Source organism: Benincasa hispida, chromosome 3 (genome assembly GCF_027475165.1).
Source record: "Benincasa hispida cultivar pf3 chromosome 3, pf3_genome.v1.1, whole genome shotgun sequence".
NCBI classification, from domain to species: Eukaryota; Viridiplantae; Streptophyta; class Magnoliopsida; order Cucurbitales; family Cucurbitaceae; genus Benincasa; species Benincasa hispida.
Window position 1 is genome coordinate 5749460 of NC_143480.1, and position 19164 is coordinate 5768623.

Here is a 19164-nt window from a genome sequence, read left to right on the forward strand (position 1 = left end):
GCCAAAAAGGTAGTTTATGCCACTTCAAGATTTGGGGCCGTCCGACACATGTGCTAGTGACTGACCCAAAGAAGTTTGAACCGCGTTCGAAAGGTTTGCCTCTTTGTGGGTTATCCCAAGGAAAAGAGAGGAGGATACTTCTATTATCCGAGTGAGAACAAAGTGTTTGCTTCTACTAATGTTATCTTCTTGGAAGAAGACCACATGAGGGATCATAAGCATGAAGTAAGCTCGTTTTACGTGAGATCTCAAGTGAGACTGAGACTGTAGAGGGTTCAACAAGAGTTGTTGAGGTCGGGACGTCTAGTCAACTAGCTCAAGAGTAGAGACTGCCTTGACGTAGTGGGAGGGTTATGAACCCACCGGATCGCTACATGGTTTTGACTGAAGCCCAAAACGTCATTACAAATGATGGGGTTGAGGATTCGTTGGCTTTTAAGAAAGCAATGGAGGATTTGATCACTGGACAACAGTCAAGACGTTCTTCAAGTATCTTCGGAGAACGAAGGACTACATACTTGTGTATGGAGATAAGGATTTAATCCTTATGGAATACAACGTTGTTGATCTCTTTACAAAGGCCCTCACAGCTAACGTGTTCGAGGGTCACCTAGAGAGTCTAGGTCTGCGGGACATGCGACATCTTGTCTAGGGCAAGTGGGAGATGATACTAGGGTATGCCCTAGTTTATTGTATATTGTACATTTTTATATTGTATTGTACATTAGTCTCTTGAGTCATTAGGACAAGTGGGAGATTGTTGGGATTGGTGTCCTAATTCTCATGGAGTCTTGTTGTTTTGTAAAGATACACATTGTTCAATGAATAAAATAAGTGTTATTTAATTCAAGCATTTACTCATATCCAATAAACAAAGCTCCTTGGTTATCTTATGCGAACTTAAGCATGTATATGTGATATACAAGTGGATCATGCCTTAAGTGATAACCTAAATCGGTCTTTAGTATAAGGATTAAGGTGGGATACCTGATCTAACGACACTATGGATACGACCCGCTTTGTAGAGGTTTGCAAGTGTTGTAAACTACTATAAATGGTAGATCCTGACCATTCATATGGAGACGTGGAGCGGGGGTATCCTATACAAAGAGTTTGTATAAGACCTGGACCACGAGATGACTAGACTCTGTATATAATGTCGTTGATACTAGAGACTTGCATCTTACTGAAACGACCATAAGTGACACGACCTCAATCTTGAGTATTTTGGGAACTTCTGCCTTTGAAGGCGGTCCTTTGATTAGAATGGATAGAAGTGGCCAGATTGCCAACTCAATATGCCTACCTTTTTGGGGACTTGTCTGATCTGGGAGCTGGGAACTCAATCCACCATATGGAATTCACTCTTTTCCCGAAGTAGGGATAAATAGAGAGATTGCTCCCTTAAGGGCTGGTTCCAGGGCTTGAACATAGTGGCCACAGCTTCTCTTTGGAAGAGAAGACTTAGTCATAGTAGAACTATGATTTATGTTCATTAGGGATCAATTGTACTTAAGGAGACAGATGTAACAACAGGGGCATAACGGTTATTGGCCCAGTTGTACTTACGAGCGATCTGTGAAGGGTTATCACACTACTAATTGGTTAAAATGGACACATAATATATCTGTAGTAAGAAGAGTTCAGCTGTCGGTCTTTAGTGGAGTGTCTGGCAGTTAACAGATGGTGGATCCCGTGACTAAAGAGTTTAGTCAGTTATTCGCGTACCGTTGGAGTTTCGAGCTACAGATCCATGAGATCCCCTTGGTAGCTTGAATTCTATTAAGGATCAGTTCTTGGTGTTGATTTGAAATGTTCAAATTGCAAGAGGTATTTTGATTATATATGATATAATCGGTATGATGTATAAGATACATCTAGTGGAGGATTGATGTAAATGAGATTTACATTAAGTACCTTGGAATAGAAAAAGAACTATGATTTATAAGTTTCATGAGATGAAATATTAAAACTATAGGTTATAAATATAGTATGATAAGTTGGTTATCATTTATATTTATAATAATATTAATTATTGGATAATTAATACTTTTTCTTTTAAATAACCAAAGTAGTGAGTGGTTATTGGATCATGGTAACCGTGAGTTTAGAAGGAAAGTTGTTTCCTATTTTGAAAAGAGGTTTTTACAAAACGATTGAAAAGGTTTTTGAGTTTTCTCTCGCGAAAAAGAAACTCACGCGTCATTAAGTAAATTTAGATTTACTAAACGATGGCTGGGCGAGCTAAACAATTGTGCAGTGTTTACTAAACGATCGCATAGCTTTGCTAGACGATTGTTGGCCTAAAGTAAACGATCATGTAATGCCTGTAGGTGACAGACCGAGCTAAAAGATAGGCTAAATAATCGCATAGCTTTTGCTAGACGATCGCTAGCTTTATCTAAACGTTTGAGCATCGACCTATATGATAGGTCTCCGACTTCTCCCACTTGCCCAGTCGTGTATGCGATCGTTATTTCCTCCATTCGTCTGCCTCAAACCATGTTCGAACAGAGCCCACCCTCTGAATTCTCAAACCGAGAATACCAAAGTCGCCTTGTTAGTGGTGTCAGACTCAACTCGACACCGTCGAGGTTTTCTAGAGGCCGTTCGTGGTGCTTTGAAGGAGTCCGTTCGTGTTGCGGAGGAGTTCGTGACTGAGGAGATTGTTGAGGACGAGCGCGAAGTGTTCATGCGGTGTTCGTGCTGTGTTGCGGTCGTGTAGATCGAGTGTTCGTGATCGTTGTTGTTCGAGTGGCCGCGCAATGGAGCGTGGAGACGTTTCTGCCTATGTGCGTAGAGTTTTACTCTTTGTTCCTTCATATTTTACATGCTGTAATTTTTGTATGAATCGCATAACCGTTTGTTTGAAGTCGACTATAAATGATTTGTTGATTCATGATTGTAATTTAGAATATTCTTGTTTCGCTACTCATGGAAATCTAAGTTTCGATTTCCTTCAGGCTTTTGTGTGAGCAAGTAGGAGATGGATAATGGAATAACTAGTTTTTCCATTTTTGTATTGAAGGAAGAAGAAAATAGGAAAATTTTCATCGATCGAAAAAATTTCAAACTATTTACAGAAATAACAAAAAAAAAACACTATAAATACTGATAGACTTCTACCCATTTCTATCATTTATAAACATTGATATATTTCTATTAGCCTTTATTTACCACTTCTAGATACTTATTTTTCTATTTTTCAAAATCGCACAATAAAAAATGTTTAAGAATATATAATTTACATTATATTTTTTTTAAAAATATATATATATTCATACAGGCGGGAGTGTTATTTAATCCCTATATGGAAAATTTAGATTAAAATCTTAATTTGGTTTGATTTTAAACCAAATTTCGATAAAAGACAAATTAAAAATTTTCATTTTAAGATGAATCTAGTATGTATATTATTTTAAAAATAATAAATGATTTAATCTTTAGTTTTTTGGCTTGACATGGTATAGTGTAAAAAGATGAAGGATAACAACACGAGATCCAATTGTTAAGAATTTGACAATAGGAACACCAATGTTCATTAAGGGCTGATTACGTGCTAGTAGGGAATTCCGGGGCTTGAACATAGTGGCCACAACTTCTCTTTGGAAGAGAAGACTCAGTCATAGTAGGACTATGACTTATGTTCATTAGAGGGATCAATAGTACTTAAGGAGTTAAATGTAACTACAGTGGCATAACGGTTATTGGCGGAGTTATACTTACGAGCGATCTGTGAAGTATTGTCACACTGCTAATTGGTTAAAATGGACACATAATGTATCCGTGATAAAAAGAGTTCAATTGTCGGTCTTTAGTAGAGTGTCTGACAGTTAACGGATGGTGGATCTCGTGACTAAAGAGTTTAGTCAGTTATTCACGTACCGTTGGAGTTTCGAGCTACAGGTCCATAAGGTCCCATTGGTAGCTCAATGGATTCAGTTGAGGATCAGTTCTTGGTGTTGATTTGAAGTGTTCAAATTGACAAGAAGTAATTCGATTATATATTATATAATCGGTGTGATGTATGAGATATATCTAATGAAGGATTGATGTAAATGAGATTTACATTTAGTACCATGGAATAGAAAAAGAACTATGGTTTATATGTTTCATGAGATGAAATATTAAAACTATAGGTTATAAATATAATATGATAAGTTGGTTATCATTTATATTTATAATAATATTAATTATTGGATAATTAATTATTTTTCTCCAATAACCAATTGAGTGGGAGGTTACTGGTGGTTATTGGTGGTTCATGGTAACTGTGAGATAAAAGGAAAATTGTTTTCCTAATTTTAGTAAGTTTTTGGGAAAAATGTTTTGAGATTTCTCTCTCGAAAAAAGAAACTCACTGAGCTTTTCAAGTAAATACCGATTTACTAAGCGACAACTTGAGCGAAGTAAACGATCGTGTAGTGTTTTGTAGGCGACAACACTGAGCTGAATGATGAGCTAAATGATCGCTTAGCTTTTGCTAGACGATTGTTTAGCTTTAGCTAAATGATTGGGCATCGACCTATGCGATAAGTTTTTGTCTTCTCCCGCTTGCCCAATCATGTACACAATTGTTCATTCCTTCTTCGCCTACCTCATTTCAAGTCCACACAGAGCCCACCCTCTGGATTCTCACACCGAGAATACCAAGATAACCTTCTTGGTGGTGTCATACTCAACTCAACGCCTTCGAGGTTCTGTGGAGGCCATTCGTGATGTTGGAGTGTTCGTGACCAAGGCATTCACGGAGTTCCAGTGCGCGGTGTTCGTGCTGCAGGGCGGTCGTGTTGTTCGAATGTTTGAGGTTGCTGTGTTCGAGCGTTCGTGAGCAAGAAGCATGGAGACGAGTCGACAAACCTTCATAGCATTCTCCTTGTTTATTTGATTGTTCATGCTGTAATTTCTGTATTGATTTCATAACTATATGTTTTGTTTACGATTGTAATTTGTAATATTCATTCATGATTGTAATTTGGAATGATCTATTTTCTACTGCTCATAGAAATCTCGGATTCAATTTCCTTCAGGCCCAACTGTACTTACGAGCAATTTGTGAAGGGTCATCGTACTATTGATTGTTTATATCCAATGGACATAGAAATATATTTGTAGTGTGAAGAGTACAGCTATCGGTTTTTAGAGTATCCAACAGTTAACGGATGGTAGATAAAGTAATTAAAGAGTTTAGTTATTTATTCACGTACCATTGGAGCTTCAAGCTACAGGTCCATAAGGTCCCCTTGGTAGCTCAAAAGGATTTAGTTGAGAATCAGTTTTTGGGTGAATTTGAAATGTTCAAATTAATAAGAGGAATTTAATTATATATGATATAATTAAATAGATTCAATTATATATGATATAATTGTCATAATGTATATGATACATTATAGTTTAACTAGAGGAATAAATATTTGAACGAGATTCAAATAGTTGTTAAATTTAATATAAATATGATTTATATTAAATGCCATAAAATAGAGAAAAAGAACTATAGTTTATATTGTATATGATGCAATATTAAAACTCTAGGTTATAAATATAATATGATAAGTTGGTTATCATATTTATTTATAATTATTAATTATTTAATAATTAAATTCTTTTTTCTCTCTAACTACCTTAGTTAGAAGTTAATCAGTTTTTGTGGCAAATTGGGATAAATGAAATATGATTTTATTATTCCAAAGTAAGTGTTATACGACTTGTGAAGTCTACTACACGATTTGATTAGAGCCTATGCGATGGACTTGATTCACTACATGATTGAAGAGTTTTTCTATGCAATAGAGAATTACTTCCTTCAATCGTATTCCTCCTCCAAACCACAAACTCCCTCTTAACTAAAATAGCCAGAGCCGACCACTTCTGGGTTCTCACCTCGAGAATACCAAGGTAACCAAGTGGGTGTGTCCTCTTTTGATTCGAGATCTTGTTGTTGTTTGGAGTGTTTATGATTGTTCGAGGGATTAACGCGAAGAAGAGTTCTTCAAATGTATAATCACTTGAACTCTGTTTCTATTCAAAAAGCATGTTCTAATTTAGTTAAAGTGCATAATTTGTATGTTTTATTTTAAATGTTTATGTTCAAGCGAAATGGGATTTGGATGATCCGCTTCCGCTCATAGGTTCTCTATAAAACGAGTTTCTTCAAATGCTGCAACATCGGGCTAGCCCTGCAGCACTGTCACACTCGCATGTTGTGTCCATCTCCAAAGCGTCGCAGCACTCATTGCATCTCTAGAAAACCATCCTCTCGAAAAACTACACTGAGTATGGCATCTAGCAACCCAGCTGCGTCGTGTCTCCATTGGCAATTCTATAGTTTTGCCTCCCTCTTTCTCGGTTGATGTATTTAAGCTCCGTTTTGGTCTGCTTTAGCTCCATTTTGACTCTAACTCCTGGTTCTACCTCTTAGGTGCTTGATACCAGTAAAATCACTAAATAAACACATAAAACTTAGGAACGACCTCAAATTAAACAAAACAAGATAGCACATTTTTGGTGATATCAACATTACTAAATATGTAGTAATGAAGACTTTGTTAATCTTTATTTATCAATCAAATTACTCTATTTATTGTAATTAATAAAGAAGATGCACCATGATTGAAGTTTTGAGGATGTTTTGATTTTGGAATTTTGTCGGATTTTATACTTTTAACGTGAAGCTTTGATTTATATTTGGTTGACGAGAAAATTGGTCTAAGAATTGGAGAAAATGAGAGTATCTGTATGAAAAAATAAGATAATTGATTTAAGTAGTTTTAAAATTGGTTATTTTCCAACCTAAAATAACTTCAAACCAATTGATTAAGAAAATTAATGTAATTTCTAAAAATTGAAAGATGTTTTTTAAACGATATATTAATGATATTCACTCATATACTAACGATAAGGTATTTTAAAACTTTTTTAGTGCATTATTGAAACTTTAAAAATTGGTATTTTTTAAGTGAAGTTATAAAACCTTTCCTTTTGTAACAATATTTTTTAACTTTTTTTTTCTTTTTAGTTTAAGAGCATTTTCTATAATTTAGTTTTTTTTAATATTTATGATGGTTTTATGATTGCCCTACTTTACATTATGACCTGCTACACCAATTTGCTTCTAGAAATAAGAGAATAAAACAATTTTGATCCCTAAATTTGTCCAACTTATACCAGTTTCATTATTAAACTTTAAGTTCATCAAATAGCACCTAACTTAGATAAATATTACAAGTTTAATCATAAATTTTCAAGTTTATCAATTTCAATTAAGGCATAAACAAAACAAGTTATTAAAAAAAACACAAGGACAAAGACAAAGACAAAGAACGACTCACACAACTCAAAAAAAAAAAAAATCAACCTAACTGACCATCTAGAGAAGATGCAAGTTAACTCCATTGACACAAAGATTACACTCTAAATATGAAAAATAATAGCACAAGCAATTTTTCAAACTTTCCATTGTGACCAATTGCCTGCACTACATTAGCAAATTCAATCAAGCTAGTGTAGCTAGTGTAAATTTATAAATTCACTTATTGTCCAATGAGAGATTCTATTGGAACACCCTCTCGACAAGAGTTTAAGATGATAAAAATGAGAAACTCAAAGAAAAACAACTATAGGCTTGAAGGAAGAAAATAGGAAAATTTGCATTTATCGAAAAAATGTCAAACTATTTACAGAAATATCCAAAAAAACATTCATATATACTGATAGACTTCTATCCATTTCTATCATTTATAGATACTGATATACTTCTATTAGTCTTTATTTACCATTTATAGATACTTATTTTTCTATTTTTCAAAATCGCACAATAAAAAATGTTTATGAATATATAATTTACAATATAATTTTTTAAAAAAATATTCATACAGGCGGGAGTGTAATTTAATCCCTGTATGAAAGATTTAAATTAAAATCTTGATTTGGTTTGATTTTAAACCAAATTTCGACAAAAGACAAACTAAAATTTTCATTTTAAGATGAATCTAGTCTATATATTATTTTAAAAATAATAAATGATTTAATCTTTAGTTTTTTGGCTTGACATGGTATAGTGTAAAAAGATGAAGGATAACAACACAGGATCCAATTGTTAAGAATTTGAGGAAGACAACAGGAACACGAATGTTAATAAAATATAATATTAAAATAAATAAATAGAATATAAATATATAAAATAATAAATTAAAGTAAATTAAATATAATATATAAAAATATATAAAATAAAATAAATAATAAAAGTAAATAAAATAACAAATAATGGATTTCTCCACTTTCCCCAAACTTTTTGGAATTTGCTCATTGTGTCTTTCAAAACCACAATTTGGTAAGTAGGGGTGGATTATTTAACAAGTAAGAGGTGGATTACATTGACAAATGATACATGGTCAATGTACGATCTAATGTGCTTCTATTTTCTATAATATTTACAATACCAATTACCTTACCATCCTCAACCTATAATTAATTATAGGTATTTAAAGGAAAGAAGCTCAAAACTCCTATTGATACACATGCAAGGTTTATTCAATTTTTTTTTTCAAAATTCCCACTCATTCTCTCTCTATCCCTCTTCTCCCTATCTCTTGTGCTCTTCACCTTCCCAACAAATTTTAATTGTTGGGATTTCTGACTATATATTATTTATAATGTGATTTAAAGCGAACAATAAGCCAATATGAAGTTTATACGGTGATTTACGAATAAAATCTCAACAAATAAATGCATTTTCTTTCCAAATAAATATAGAAAATTTATCCAATACTCTCTCGCCACCTACCACATTCAAAGGTATTCTAGTCCGAAAGATTAAAAAAAAATATCAAAAAGTTTGGATATTTATGATAATCCCAAAGATGAATGGCTCTTCAAAAAAAAAGTGTATGGCCCAAATTTGAAAATTAAAATATGACATGGCCTAAATTTGCAATTTTGTAATCTAAAATCAAAACAAAAATTTAGAACTGAAAGATTTGATTCTGTTGGGAAGTGAACGAGACTTTCTATCATTCTGTTTTTAAGATCATAACTAATCCCAATTCAAATGTCAGAAAAAATAGAAAGAAAGAAAAAGAAAAAACTGAATTTTTCAATTAAGTTGCAAACCATCTCGAAGCTTCACTATAAGTAGAGTACCATAAGGTCCATCTCCTAATCCATTTTTGGTTGTTTCCACTGGAAAACCAACTAAAATGGCGACTTCATCCACTCTCATGGTTTCAATTTTGTCTGTGTTCTTTATTTTCACAGCCAATGCAAGAGTTTTCCCCGGAAGAACTCTCCTTGATGACCCTCCAGCCATTAACAACTTCACTTTTGTCTGTGATCCCTCTAGATATGGCAATCTTGGCTTAGACCTTTCTTCATTTCGCTTCTGTGATTCATCTCTCTCTTTCCCTGAGAGAGCTAAGGATCTTGTAGATAGAATGACATTGTCTGAGAAAGTTGCTCAGCTCGGACACAGCGCTGCTGGAGTAGACCACCTCGGCTTGCCACCATACAATTGGTGGTCTGAGGCTCTCCATGGTGTCTCCAATGTCGGTCCTGGTACCCGGTTTGACAATGTTGTGCCAGGCGCCACAAGCTTCCCCAATGTCATTACCACTGCGGCTTCTTTCAATGAAGATCTTTGGAAAACAATTGGGCAGGTAAAGTTAGAGCTTTCAACCTTTAGAGAAGGTTAAGGATGGCTTGATTGAAATTTTGGATATGTTGTGTTTTGTTTTGATTAGGCGGTTTCAACTGAAGGAAGGGCAATGTACAATCTAGGGAGAGCTGGATTGACATACTGGAGTCCAAACATCAATGTGGTTCGAGACCCGAGATGGGGACGAATCCTGGAAACCCCCGGTGAGGATCCTTTTGTCGTCGGCAAATACGGTAAGAACTATGTTAGAGGTCTCCAGGATGTGGAAGGAACTGAAAATGCCACAGATTTAAACTCCAGACCTCTCAAAGTTTCTTCCTGTTGCAAGCACTATGCTGCTTATGATGTTGACAATTGGCTCGGTGTTGATCGTTACCACTTTGATGCTAGGGTAAGAAAAAAACTTGTTATAAATCAATAGAGATATGGAACAGAGTTAAATGATGATTATCTACCTTTGATATGAATGTCAACATTAATTTTTAAATGATGATTATCTACGTTGTTGGTTAGGTGACTGAACAAGATATGTTGGAGACATTCCTTAAGCCATTTGAGATGTGTGTTAAGGAAGGAGATGTTAGCAGTGTGATGTGCTCTTACAACAGAGTTAATGGGATTCCAACTTGCGCTGATCCAGTTCTCTTGAAGGAGACCATTAGAGGCAATTGGGATCTTCATGGGTAATAATAATAGTTAATTAATTAATAAATGATAATAAACCGCATAAATATCTCCTATGGATTAATTATAATTATTTTTCTATCCATTTCTTCTCTTTTCAGATATATTGTTTCAGACTGTGACTCAATTGAAGTTTTGGTAGATAATGCACACTATCTACAAGACACAAATGAAGATGCTGTTGCTCAAACTCTCAAAGCAGGTAAATTTTTGTACCTTTCTTCAGTCACTTCTTCTGGGTACAACTTTTTTTGCTTTCTTATCAAACCCCATGAATCAAATTTTGAAGTTCTTCAATGTAAATTTTCAGGGTTGGATTTAGATTGTGGTAAGTTCTACCCAGAATACACAGAAGGCTCAGTAAGGCAAGGGAAAGTTGGAGTGAAAGACATTGACAAATCTCTAAACTATCTCTATGTTGTTCTAATGAGACTTGGGTTCTTTGATGGAAGCCCTGGTTTCCAATCACTTGGAAAACCAGATATTTGCTCTGATGAACACATTGAATTGGCCACTGAAGCTGCTAGACAAGGAATGGTTTTGCTCAAGAACGATAATGACACTTTGCCTCTTGATCCTTCTACTTTCAAAACCCTAGCTGTTGTTGGACCCCACGCTAATGCCACTTCTGTCATGCTTGGCAACTATGCAGGTCAAATTATAAGCCCAAAACTCTACTCTTTCCCCCTTAACTCAATGTTCTTCAATCAAATATGAGATTTATCCTAATCCCATTAACTTAAAAAAACATCTGAATTTAGTAACAGTCTAAGAGCCGGTTTAGATTGAATTTAGAAGTGTTTATACTTCTTAGAAAGTCAAACCAAATGCATCCTAAATGTTCAGTTTTTGTTCTAATGCAGGAGTACCATGCAGAGTAAAGTCTCCAATTGATGGGCTATCAGAATATGCAAAAGTGAACTACAAAATGGGTTGTGATTCAATTGCCTGCAAAAACGATACCTTCATATTTGGAGCCATGGATGCAGCCAGGAACTCTGATGCAACTGTGATTTTTGCTGGTATTGATTTGTCCATTGAAGCAGAGAGCTTGGACAGAGTTGATCTTCTTCTTCCTGGTTACCAAACTCAACTCATCCAACAAGTTGCAACTGTCTCTAAGGGCCCAGTTATTCTTGTCATCTTGTCCGCCGGCGGCATCGACATCTCTTTCGCTAAGAATAATTCCAACATCAAAGCCATTATCTGGGCAGGATATCCCGGCGAAGAAGGCGGCCGTGCCATCGCCGATGTCCTCTTCGGAAAATTCAACCCAGGTCAAAAAGATCAAGCATGCCCTCACTTATCAATTCAGGGTGATAATTGAAATTAGGGCTAAGATTTTGTTGTCTCATTTCAGGAGGAAGATTACCAGTGACATGGTATGAAGCCGATTACGTGAACAAGCTTCCGATGACATCAATGCCGCTCCGGCCAGTGGAAAGCCTCGGATATCCAGGAAGAACCTACAAATTCTACAACGGCCCCGTCGTCTATCCATTCGGCTATGGCCTCAGCTACACTTCTTTCATCTATACCCTAACTTCCGCCAAACGGTCCATCACCGTCGATCTCAGCAACACGATACAATGCCGCGACATTGCCTACAACGACGACGTCTTCAAGCCCGACTGCGCCGCCGCCCTGGTCGACGACTTGACTTGCTCTGAGGAGATCGAATTCCAAATGGAAGTCGAGAACACCGGCGAAAAAGACGGCAGTCAGGTTGTGATAGTGTACTCGAAGCCGCCGAGTGGTATTTCTTCGACTCATATCAAGCAGGTGGTTGGGTTCCAGAGGGTGTTTCTGAACGCTGGGGATAGTGAAACGGTAACGTTTAAGTTGAATGCCTGTAAGAGCTTGGGGCTTGTTGATTTCACTGGCTACGCTCTGCTGCCGGCCGGTGGCCACACCATAGTCGTCGGAGATGGAGAAGTTTCTTTCCCTGTGGAGGTTGGCTTTAAGAAGAATTAGTGTTTTGTTAATGTTATTTGGTTTTTGGAAGTAGGGGTAGGTCAGATTTTTGGTTAGGGAAGTAGAGATGAAAAGATGGTTTGTGATCTGGCACCATTTTCTCTTCTTTGTATTTACTTTTTGCCCTTATTTTATATTATTTTTTACTCTTTTCTATTATTATCGTCCAAACTAAAATAATTTACGGATAGACACAAATTATTATAATTTACTATAATAATCAATTTCTTGTTCCGTTCCTTTAATTGTCTATACACCGAATGCCTCCTTAGTTATCTAATACAACGATTGAAGTATGTTTGTAAATTAGGTGAATCCAATGATAGTTTTTAATGTCACTAGGGGTATTCAAATAATCCGAGATTGGGTTAGTTTTGTTCTTGGATTAGGGTTGAATTTTTCTATCTTTATTGGATTGGGTTGGGTTGTGGGTTGTCTAAAAAATCTGGGTTGATCCAACCCAACCTGAATTATATATATAATATATATATATCTATATATATATATATAAGTTTGATTTTTTTGTATTGATTAATTTTTGAATTTTTAATATTTTTCTTTTAAAATTGTATGATATAGCAATGAACATCGGAATGATACTAGGAAAAATGGTCCAAAGAATCTCGATAGTAGTTCCATGAACAATCCTTTGCGGTATTGGATTTTTTTGATAGTGGAAATGCCATAAAGTGCGAACCAAGATCCGTGATATGAAAACAAAAATCAGAATGAGGAAGAAAAAGATATCGTGATGTAAGTCTATTTGATATTTAGCGTCTTAATTTCATGAGATTTTAGTTATTAGTCATGTATATAAGTTTACATATTTTTCATTAAAAATAAAAAAATAATTTATAACCCGACAACTCAACCCAACCCGAATTTTAAGAATTGGGTTTAGTTATCAGTCATGTATATAAGTTTACATATTTTTCATTAAAAATAAAAAAATAATGTATAACCCGAGAACTCAACCCAACCCGAATTTTAAGGATTGGGTTAGAAACTTTATTTAGGTCATTTGTTTTGCCAATCAAACCAACTTAATTTTCAGGTTAGTCCAAAAAATAACTCAACTCAACCCATGTATATCCCTATATGTCACAAATGGAACATCGATATCCTATTCTGAATACTTTATCAGTAACTCGTTCTTCAGCACAATTGAGTAACAAATTTTATTAATCGAATATTTGCACTTTCATAAATCAGTTTAGAAGTTCCTATTTATTAATCGAAGATTTGCCTCAGTGCAACAAAACAATTATAAAGAGTGGTAACGAGGAATACTACAGCTAATGAGGTCGATAAGGCAATCGAATCAATCACATTTTCCAGAGTAAGCAAAACAAAGAGACTCGAATTTTCTGTAGCTAGATTCTCTGAAACCATAAGAATATTATGAGATTTTTCAATATTTCCAAATACAGATAAGGAAGCCATTGATGATGATTCAAGGAAAAGATTGAATAATAGACGTTCAAGACAAAATAAAAAAGTACATGGTAGTCTTAAATCAAAGATAACATTCTGCAAATACAACAAATGCCAATATAAACGGCAGATCAATCCCATAACTTCTAGACACCGATGTAAAACATGAGTAAAAACAGTTGACAACATAGTCTAGGAGCCTGACAAGAAATCTTGGTTCCACAGTCACATCAGCCGCAGGCATATGAAACTCGAAACATTCAGAAGAACCGCTACTAATCTTTTGTGACATGAAACATTTTAAACCTTTTATTTTGTACTAGGTGGCAGGGAGAAGCATAGGATATGAGAATCCTTACGGAGTTCTACAGCTGATGCAACAAGAAGGCATACTTTGAGCCTTAGAGCCTTAGATAACATTCTCCAAGCCCCCAACTCCGAGTTTCTGCACTTCGTCCTTCAGAGATTTCAGGTATTTAACAGCTTCGTCCAGAACGGTGACTGTCGTCATTTGGTAACCACCAGGGAGAATCTCTCTCAGTTTTCTCACCATTTTCTTCACTTTTAATTGTTTCATGTCACTGTCACAGCTGCTTCCGCTGCTTGACGACTTGTGGACAGGATTAAATGACTTATTCTTCCTGGGTTTTGAACTGTAAGAAGAGGATGAAGAATCAGGGGATTGATTCCCATAATTCAAATGAGACCTTGCAGTGCTTCTCTCTTCATCTTCAGATCCATCAAGGTCTTCATGATCTTCGTCATCCAAGCTCAATAATGCATCGATATCATCCAAATCCTCCATCAAAGGAGATGATATTTCTCTATCCTCGTAATGTTCGTCATTGATGCAGAAGTTCTTTTGAATGTACTTTGAGCACATATTCGCAGTAGGACCACTGAGTTTGTTGGCAATTGCAGGATGAAACATGATTTGGCTTCGATTGTCAGTGTGGTCAAAGATGATGAAATTTTGGGGACAAACTTCAGAAGGTTGAAACTCAACATTATTGAAAGGTCCCAAGTTTTTTCTCCCAGGAGGCAAAACAGAAGGAAAGGCAGACGACAGAGGAATCTGCATGTGATTATCGTCCCCCTGGTTTGCTCTGGGATGCATTGCCTGCTTGAGGTAAAAGTTGAGGTCACTCTGCATGAAATCCATGTAAAAGAAACAAACAAACAGGAAACTCTCCAAACTTCAAGTAACCGTGTCTTCTCCCAGGAGAGCTTGCTATTATATTACGAAAATTAAAACGGGATGGTAACTAACGAGAAGACTACACAGCAACTCTATATGTTGCCATTTAAATTTAAGCGAGATGTTTATATCAAACTAAAGACAAACAGGAAAGAAATATTTCATTTCTTCACTTCTAGCACAACTGGAGGCCAGTCCACCTAACTCCCCAATGTCCAAATGCTTTTTGCAATCTTATCCTACGTGACAGGTTTTAGCAACTGGCGAAAATACTCGGCCTGTAAAGAACAAATTGAAAGTCGTCAACAACAGGAAACGTAGGAGTGCTTTAGTAGTCCAACAACAGAAGCAGTAAAGACAATCAAATGATCACAGAAGGTATTAGTTCATTCAATAATGTGCTTTAGGAATTTATCAACAGATAAAAGGATTTGCCGCAATGATTCAAATATTCACCAGTGACCAATTTTTGAAACTATAAAATTCATACAAATCCAAAACTCCAAAGGAGTGCCAACAGCTACAAAACAAAGCTACTTCTTTGAGATACAGTAAACATATTCTTCAACACAGATGAGAGGAGAGCAAAAAACTTAACCTTGACATGAATAAAATACATATGTATGCTATATTTGGAAAATGTATTCTAATACCTTAGTTTAGCTATTAAACAATCAAAAGATAGAAGATGGGAACTAAACACCAGTATCTACAATATTGTTTGCAAGTAAAAACTCCCTTTATCATCAATAGGTATTATTCATTAACTATAGCTACTTGGAGAAAGGTCAGAGAGAAAAAATAGGAGCTAAGGTCCATGTTCTCAGAAATCAATTTAAACTTTAATATTGAAGGATATTTTTCAGATGAGTAAAGAGGCAACTAACAACATTAAATGTCAGACACTACAAATGTGTGAAGTGTAAACAACAAACAACGCACCACAGCGTAAAATTTAAAGATTATGGTTTACCTGACAAACTTGCATCACTTGGTAGTAGGCAATGATTCCAACACTCATGTTAACTTTCCCAATTTCCTCAACAGCTCTGTTTCTCTTTCCCGTTATACCAATGTACATTCTCACTCCTCCAACCAGTAATATAAAAGTGAAACAACCGCAAAAGTAAGATAGACCAACAAAGTCAACGTTTTAATTTCCCCCTGCACACAACCATAAGCAAATAGCTTAAGAACTTCCTAAATTTCACAAGTGCACGATAATAATATTAACAAATACACAAAATCGGTCATATTTTTCCATGGGTGATACTTAAAATGATCACTAAACCTTCCGAAACAGAAAAGTTAAATCCAGCAGAGCCCATGAAATTCCTAGCAATTGGCAAGTGAATACAAGGCCCGTGAATGATCATTGTTTCCACAAACCAAAAAGAAAAATATTCCTCCTCCAAGACAACTTCTTATACGTCTAATTAAGTATGGTAATAATCAACATAATTGGAAATCTCACCAATGCAAAACAAATTACAGAATGACACGAAAGAAGACCACCAAGCGAACACACTTGCTGCTGTAATTCACCAAGGAGGATGTCCACGGCATCTTGATTCTATTCTCCAATTCCAGATAATAAAAGACAACCCAATCCTAAACTGAAGGGTAAAGCAAGCAAAAGAGAAACATTAAGTACAATTTAACAAATGTAACAGACATGAACTCTCTACTAATCAACAAGCAAATCTAGACAGAACCCCCAATGACCAAAACCAAGACGGTTAAGTGTAATAACGTTAAGCAAACAATGTTTATATACATAATTAGAGGTTAAAACATGAAAGTACTCGCTAATCTAGGTTAGACGTTCTCCCCTGAACAGAACCTGACCGACCATCTAAATCATTCATTTTACCTAATTTTCTCAGTAACATACAGGGGACGAAAAGGAATCAAGTACAAAACAACCCAAAAACACAGAGAGAAACATGACAGATCAACGAGATCAGAATCAATAACACAGTAATTTTAAGTTAAATTTAGGAAAGCACTATCGAAAGAGAACCCCAGACACTAACAATAATTACAGTAAAGAAGGAACAAAAATAGCAGAACAGTAAACTCAAGGAAGTACAAATCACTCGGAAATTAAGTTCTTCCAGTACGCATCCAGCAATTAAGAGAACCCGGAAAAATCAAACGTGCCCTAACTCCATTACAGCAAGCTAAAAGAAACGGAAATCAAACAAGTTTCCTCAAAAAATGAAACAAGAAATTTCACCCACGTGATTCCAGAGCTGAATCAGGCAGAGAAACGAAGACGATCGGACGATTTTTCGTAACAGTTCGGTAGATCAGAGCCCAGATTTGGTCTGCAAGCTAAAGATCTGGCAGGACGATGAGAGAGAGAAAGAAGGTAGGGGGAAGAGAGTATTTAATAAATTTTAGTTGGGTTTTTGTTGGAATCTGTGCATCATGTATTGAGACAGACAATAGTCAAACCCAGAGAGCTATGAGCCGTTGGATCGAAATGATTTCCGTATATTATGGGATGCTATGACAACCGTTGGATCGAGCACGCGTGATGGGATGGAGCAGTGGGGTCCACAGAGTTTGACAAATGCGTATCGTGAAAACAACTCCTCGTGTGGGGATTTTAAGAAAAGAGGGAGAGAAAAAAAATTAAATTAAAGACTAATATTAGTTTTGACTATGCTTTAATCCCTTTGTAATTATGATTTAGTAAGTTTGTTCGATTACAATTTTTTTTAATTTAAAAATACGCAATTCATTTTTGGTTTAATAAGGTCTTATAAGCCATGATTTATGTTTTTGATGGAGTGGCTAAATTTCTAGTACAAGAAAATTGATCATTTTCAAAGGTCACAATGGAAGAGATTTGGAACTTTCACATAGCGGAAGCAAACAATCGTTTGTCTTCGAAACTCGTTTTATAGTAACTTAAATAAATAGGATAAACATAGACACTTAGCATGCTTCTATTGATTACATAGAGGAAAATGGAAGAGATCGTACTACCCCTTGAAGATCTGATCTTCTCACATCCTTCCGATAGACACCACCAATCATTGGGGTTCATGCCATAAACTCCCGTTGGGTCCTGTAGTTTGCAAACACTGTATGAACAAACGTTTGTGATGTAATAATATATGATATTTTTCTTCACTATTGTCTATGAAACATAGGATGTTTTATTTGTTTACCACAAACCAATAAACTAAGATCCCTGGTTCTCATTGTAACTTAAGCATGTATGTGGAGATATACAGGTAGATTATGCCTTAAGTGATAACCAAAATAGTCTGTAGTATATGGATATAGGAGGGAAACCTTATCCTGGTGATGCTACGGATGCGGCCTGCCTTGTAGAATAGTTACAAGTGTTGTGACTTGCTACAAATGGTCTAATCCTGATTATTAATGTAAGCAAGGGCGTCTTATACAATCTTATACAATCTTATACAAAGAAATTTGTATAAGACCGGACCACGAAGTGTTATAGTGTCGTTATATAACGTCATTCATGACAGAGACTTCACTTCACTAGGATGACCATCGGTAACATGACCTCAATCCTGAGTGAGTTAGGAACTCCTGCTTTTGAGGGTGATCCTTTGATTTGCATGGGTGCGAGTGGCTAGATTGCCGACTCAAACCTACCACTATAGGGATTCTTCTGATTTGGGAGCTGGGAACTTAGCTACACAAGATGGAATTCACTCATTCCCTAAAGCATGGGTAAGTAGATAAATTGCTCCCTTAAGGGCTTGAACGATATAGCGCCACACACCTTCTCATGGCCTGAGAGGTGTCCACACATAGTAGAACTATGTTGTATTGTTCATTAGAAGGATCAGTGGTACTTAAGAAGTTAGATGTAACGACAGGGACAAAACGGTAAATTTGCCCAGCTATACTTACGAGCATCTGTGAAGGTTATTGTATTGTTGACTGGTTATATCCGATGGACGTAGAAATATATCTGTGGTAAGAAGAGTGCAGTTGTTAGTCTTTAGTGGAATGTCTGACAGTTAATGGATGGTGGATCTTGTGGTTAAAGAGTTTAGTTAGCTATTCATGTACCGTTGGAGCTTCGAACCACAAGTCCATAAGGTCCCCTTGGTAGCTTAATGGATTCAAGTTAAGAATCAGTTTTTGGGTCAGTTTGAAGTGTTCAAATTGACAGAAGTTCTTTGAAATTTGTAATTGCTCCAATGTTATCACAATAGAGGGTGATCGTCAAATG

General features: G+C 35.8%; 2 protein-coding genes across 2 annotated transcripts; one reads left to right on the forward strand and one right to left on the reverse strand.

Annotated features, from left to right (window-relative positions):
* The first annotated feature begins 9194 nt into the window (after positions 1-9194).
* LOC120074759 (putative beta-D-xylosidase 5) lies at positions 9195-12460 on the forward strand. Its single transcript, XM_039027992.2, has 7 exons — positions 9195-9650; positions 9735-10040; positions 10163-10332; positions 10435-10535; positions 10644-10985; positions 11197-11610; positions 11694-12460. Exons 1-7 carry the CDS (start codon positions 9195-9197, stop codon positions 12305-12307), a joined length of 2403 nt encoding a protein of 800 aa, XP_038883920.2. The 3' UTR covers positions 12308-12460.
* Positions 12461-13753: 1293 nt separating this feature from the next.
* Positions 13754-17359, reverse strand: LOC120073311 (basic helix-loop-helix (bHLH) DNA-binding superfamily protein). The gene is made up of 4 exons (XM_090311715.1): positions 17183-17359; positions 16414-16555; positions 15913-16103; positions 13754-14888 (listed from the first exon to the last, which is right to left on the reverse strand). The coding sequence occupies exons 3-4, from the start codon at positions 16018-16020 to the stop codon at positions 14151-14153; spliced, it is 846 nt and encodes a 281-aa protein (XP_090167841.1). The 5' UTR covers positions 16021-16103; positions 16414-16555; positions 17183-17359; the 3' UTR covers positions 13754-14150.
* Between the last annotated feature and the right edge of the window lie 1805 nt (positions 17360-19164).

Coding starts and splice junctions, on each gene's coding strand:
- LOC120073311 (XM_090311715.1), bottom strand. CDS start 16,020: ATGTACATTGGTATAACGGGAAAGAGAAACAGAGCTGTTGAGGAAATT. Junction 14,889..15,912: donor AAGTGATGCAAGTTTGTCAG/GTAAACCATAAT, acceptor GATTTCATGCAG/AGTGACCTCAACTTTTACCT.
- LOC120074759 (XM_039027992.2), top strand. CDS start 9,195: ATGGCGACTTCATCCACTCTCATGGTTTCAATTTTGTCTGTGTTCTTT. Junction 9,651..9,734: donor TTTGGAAAACAATTGGGCAG/GTAAAGTTAGAG, acceptor TGTTTTGATTAG/GCGGTTTCAACTGAAGGAAG. Junction 10,986..11,196: donor CATGCTTGGCAACTATGCAG/GTCAAATTATAA, acceptor GTTCTAATGCAG/GAGTACCATGCAGAGTAAAG.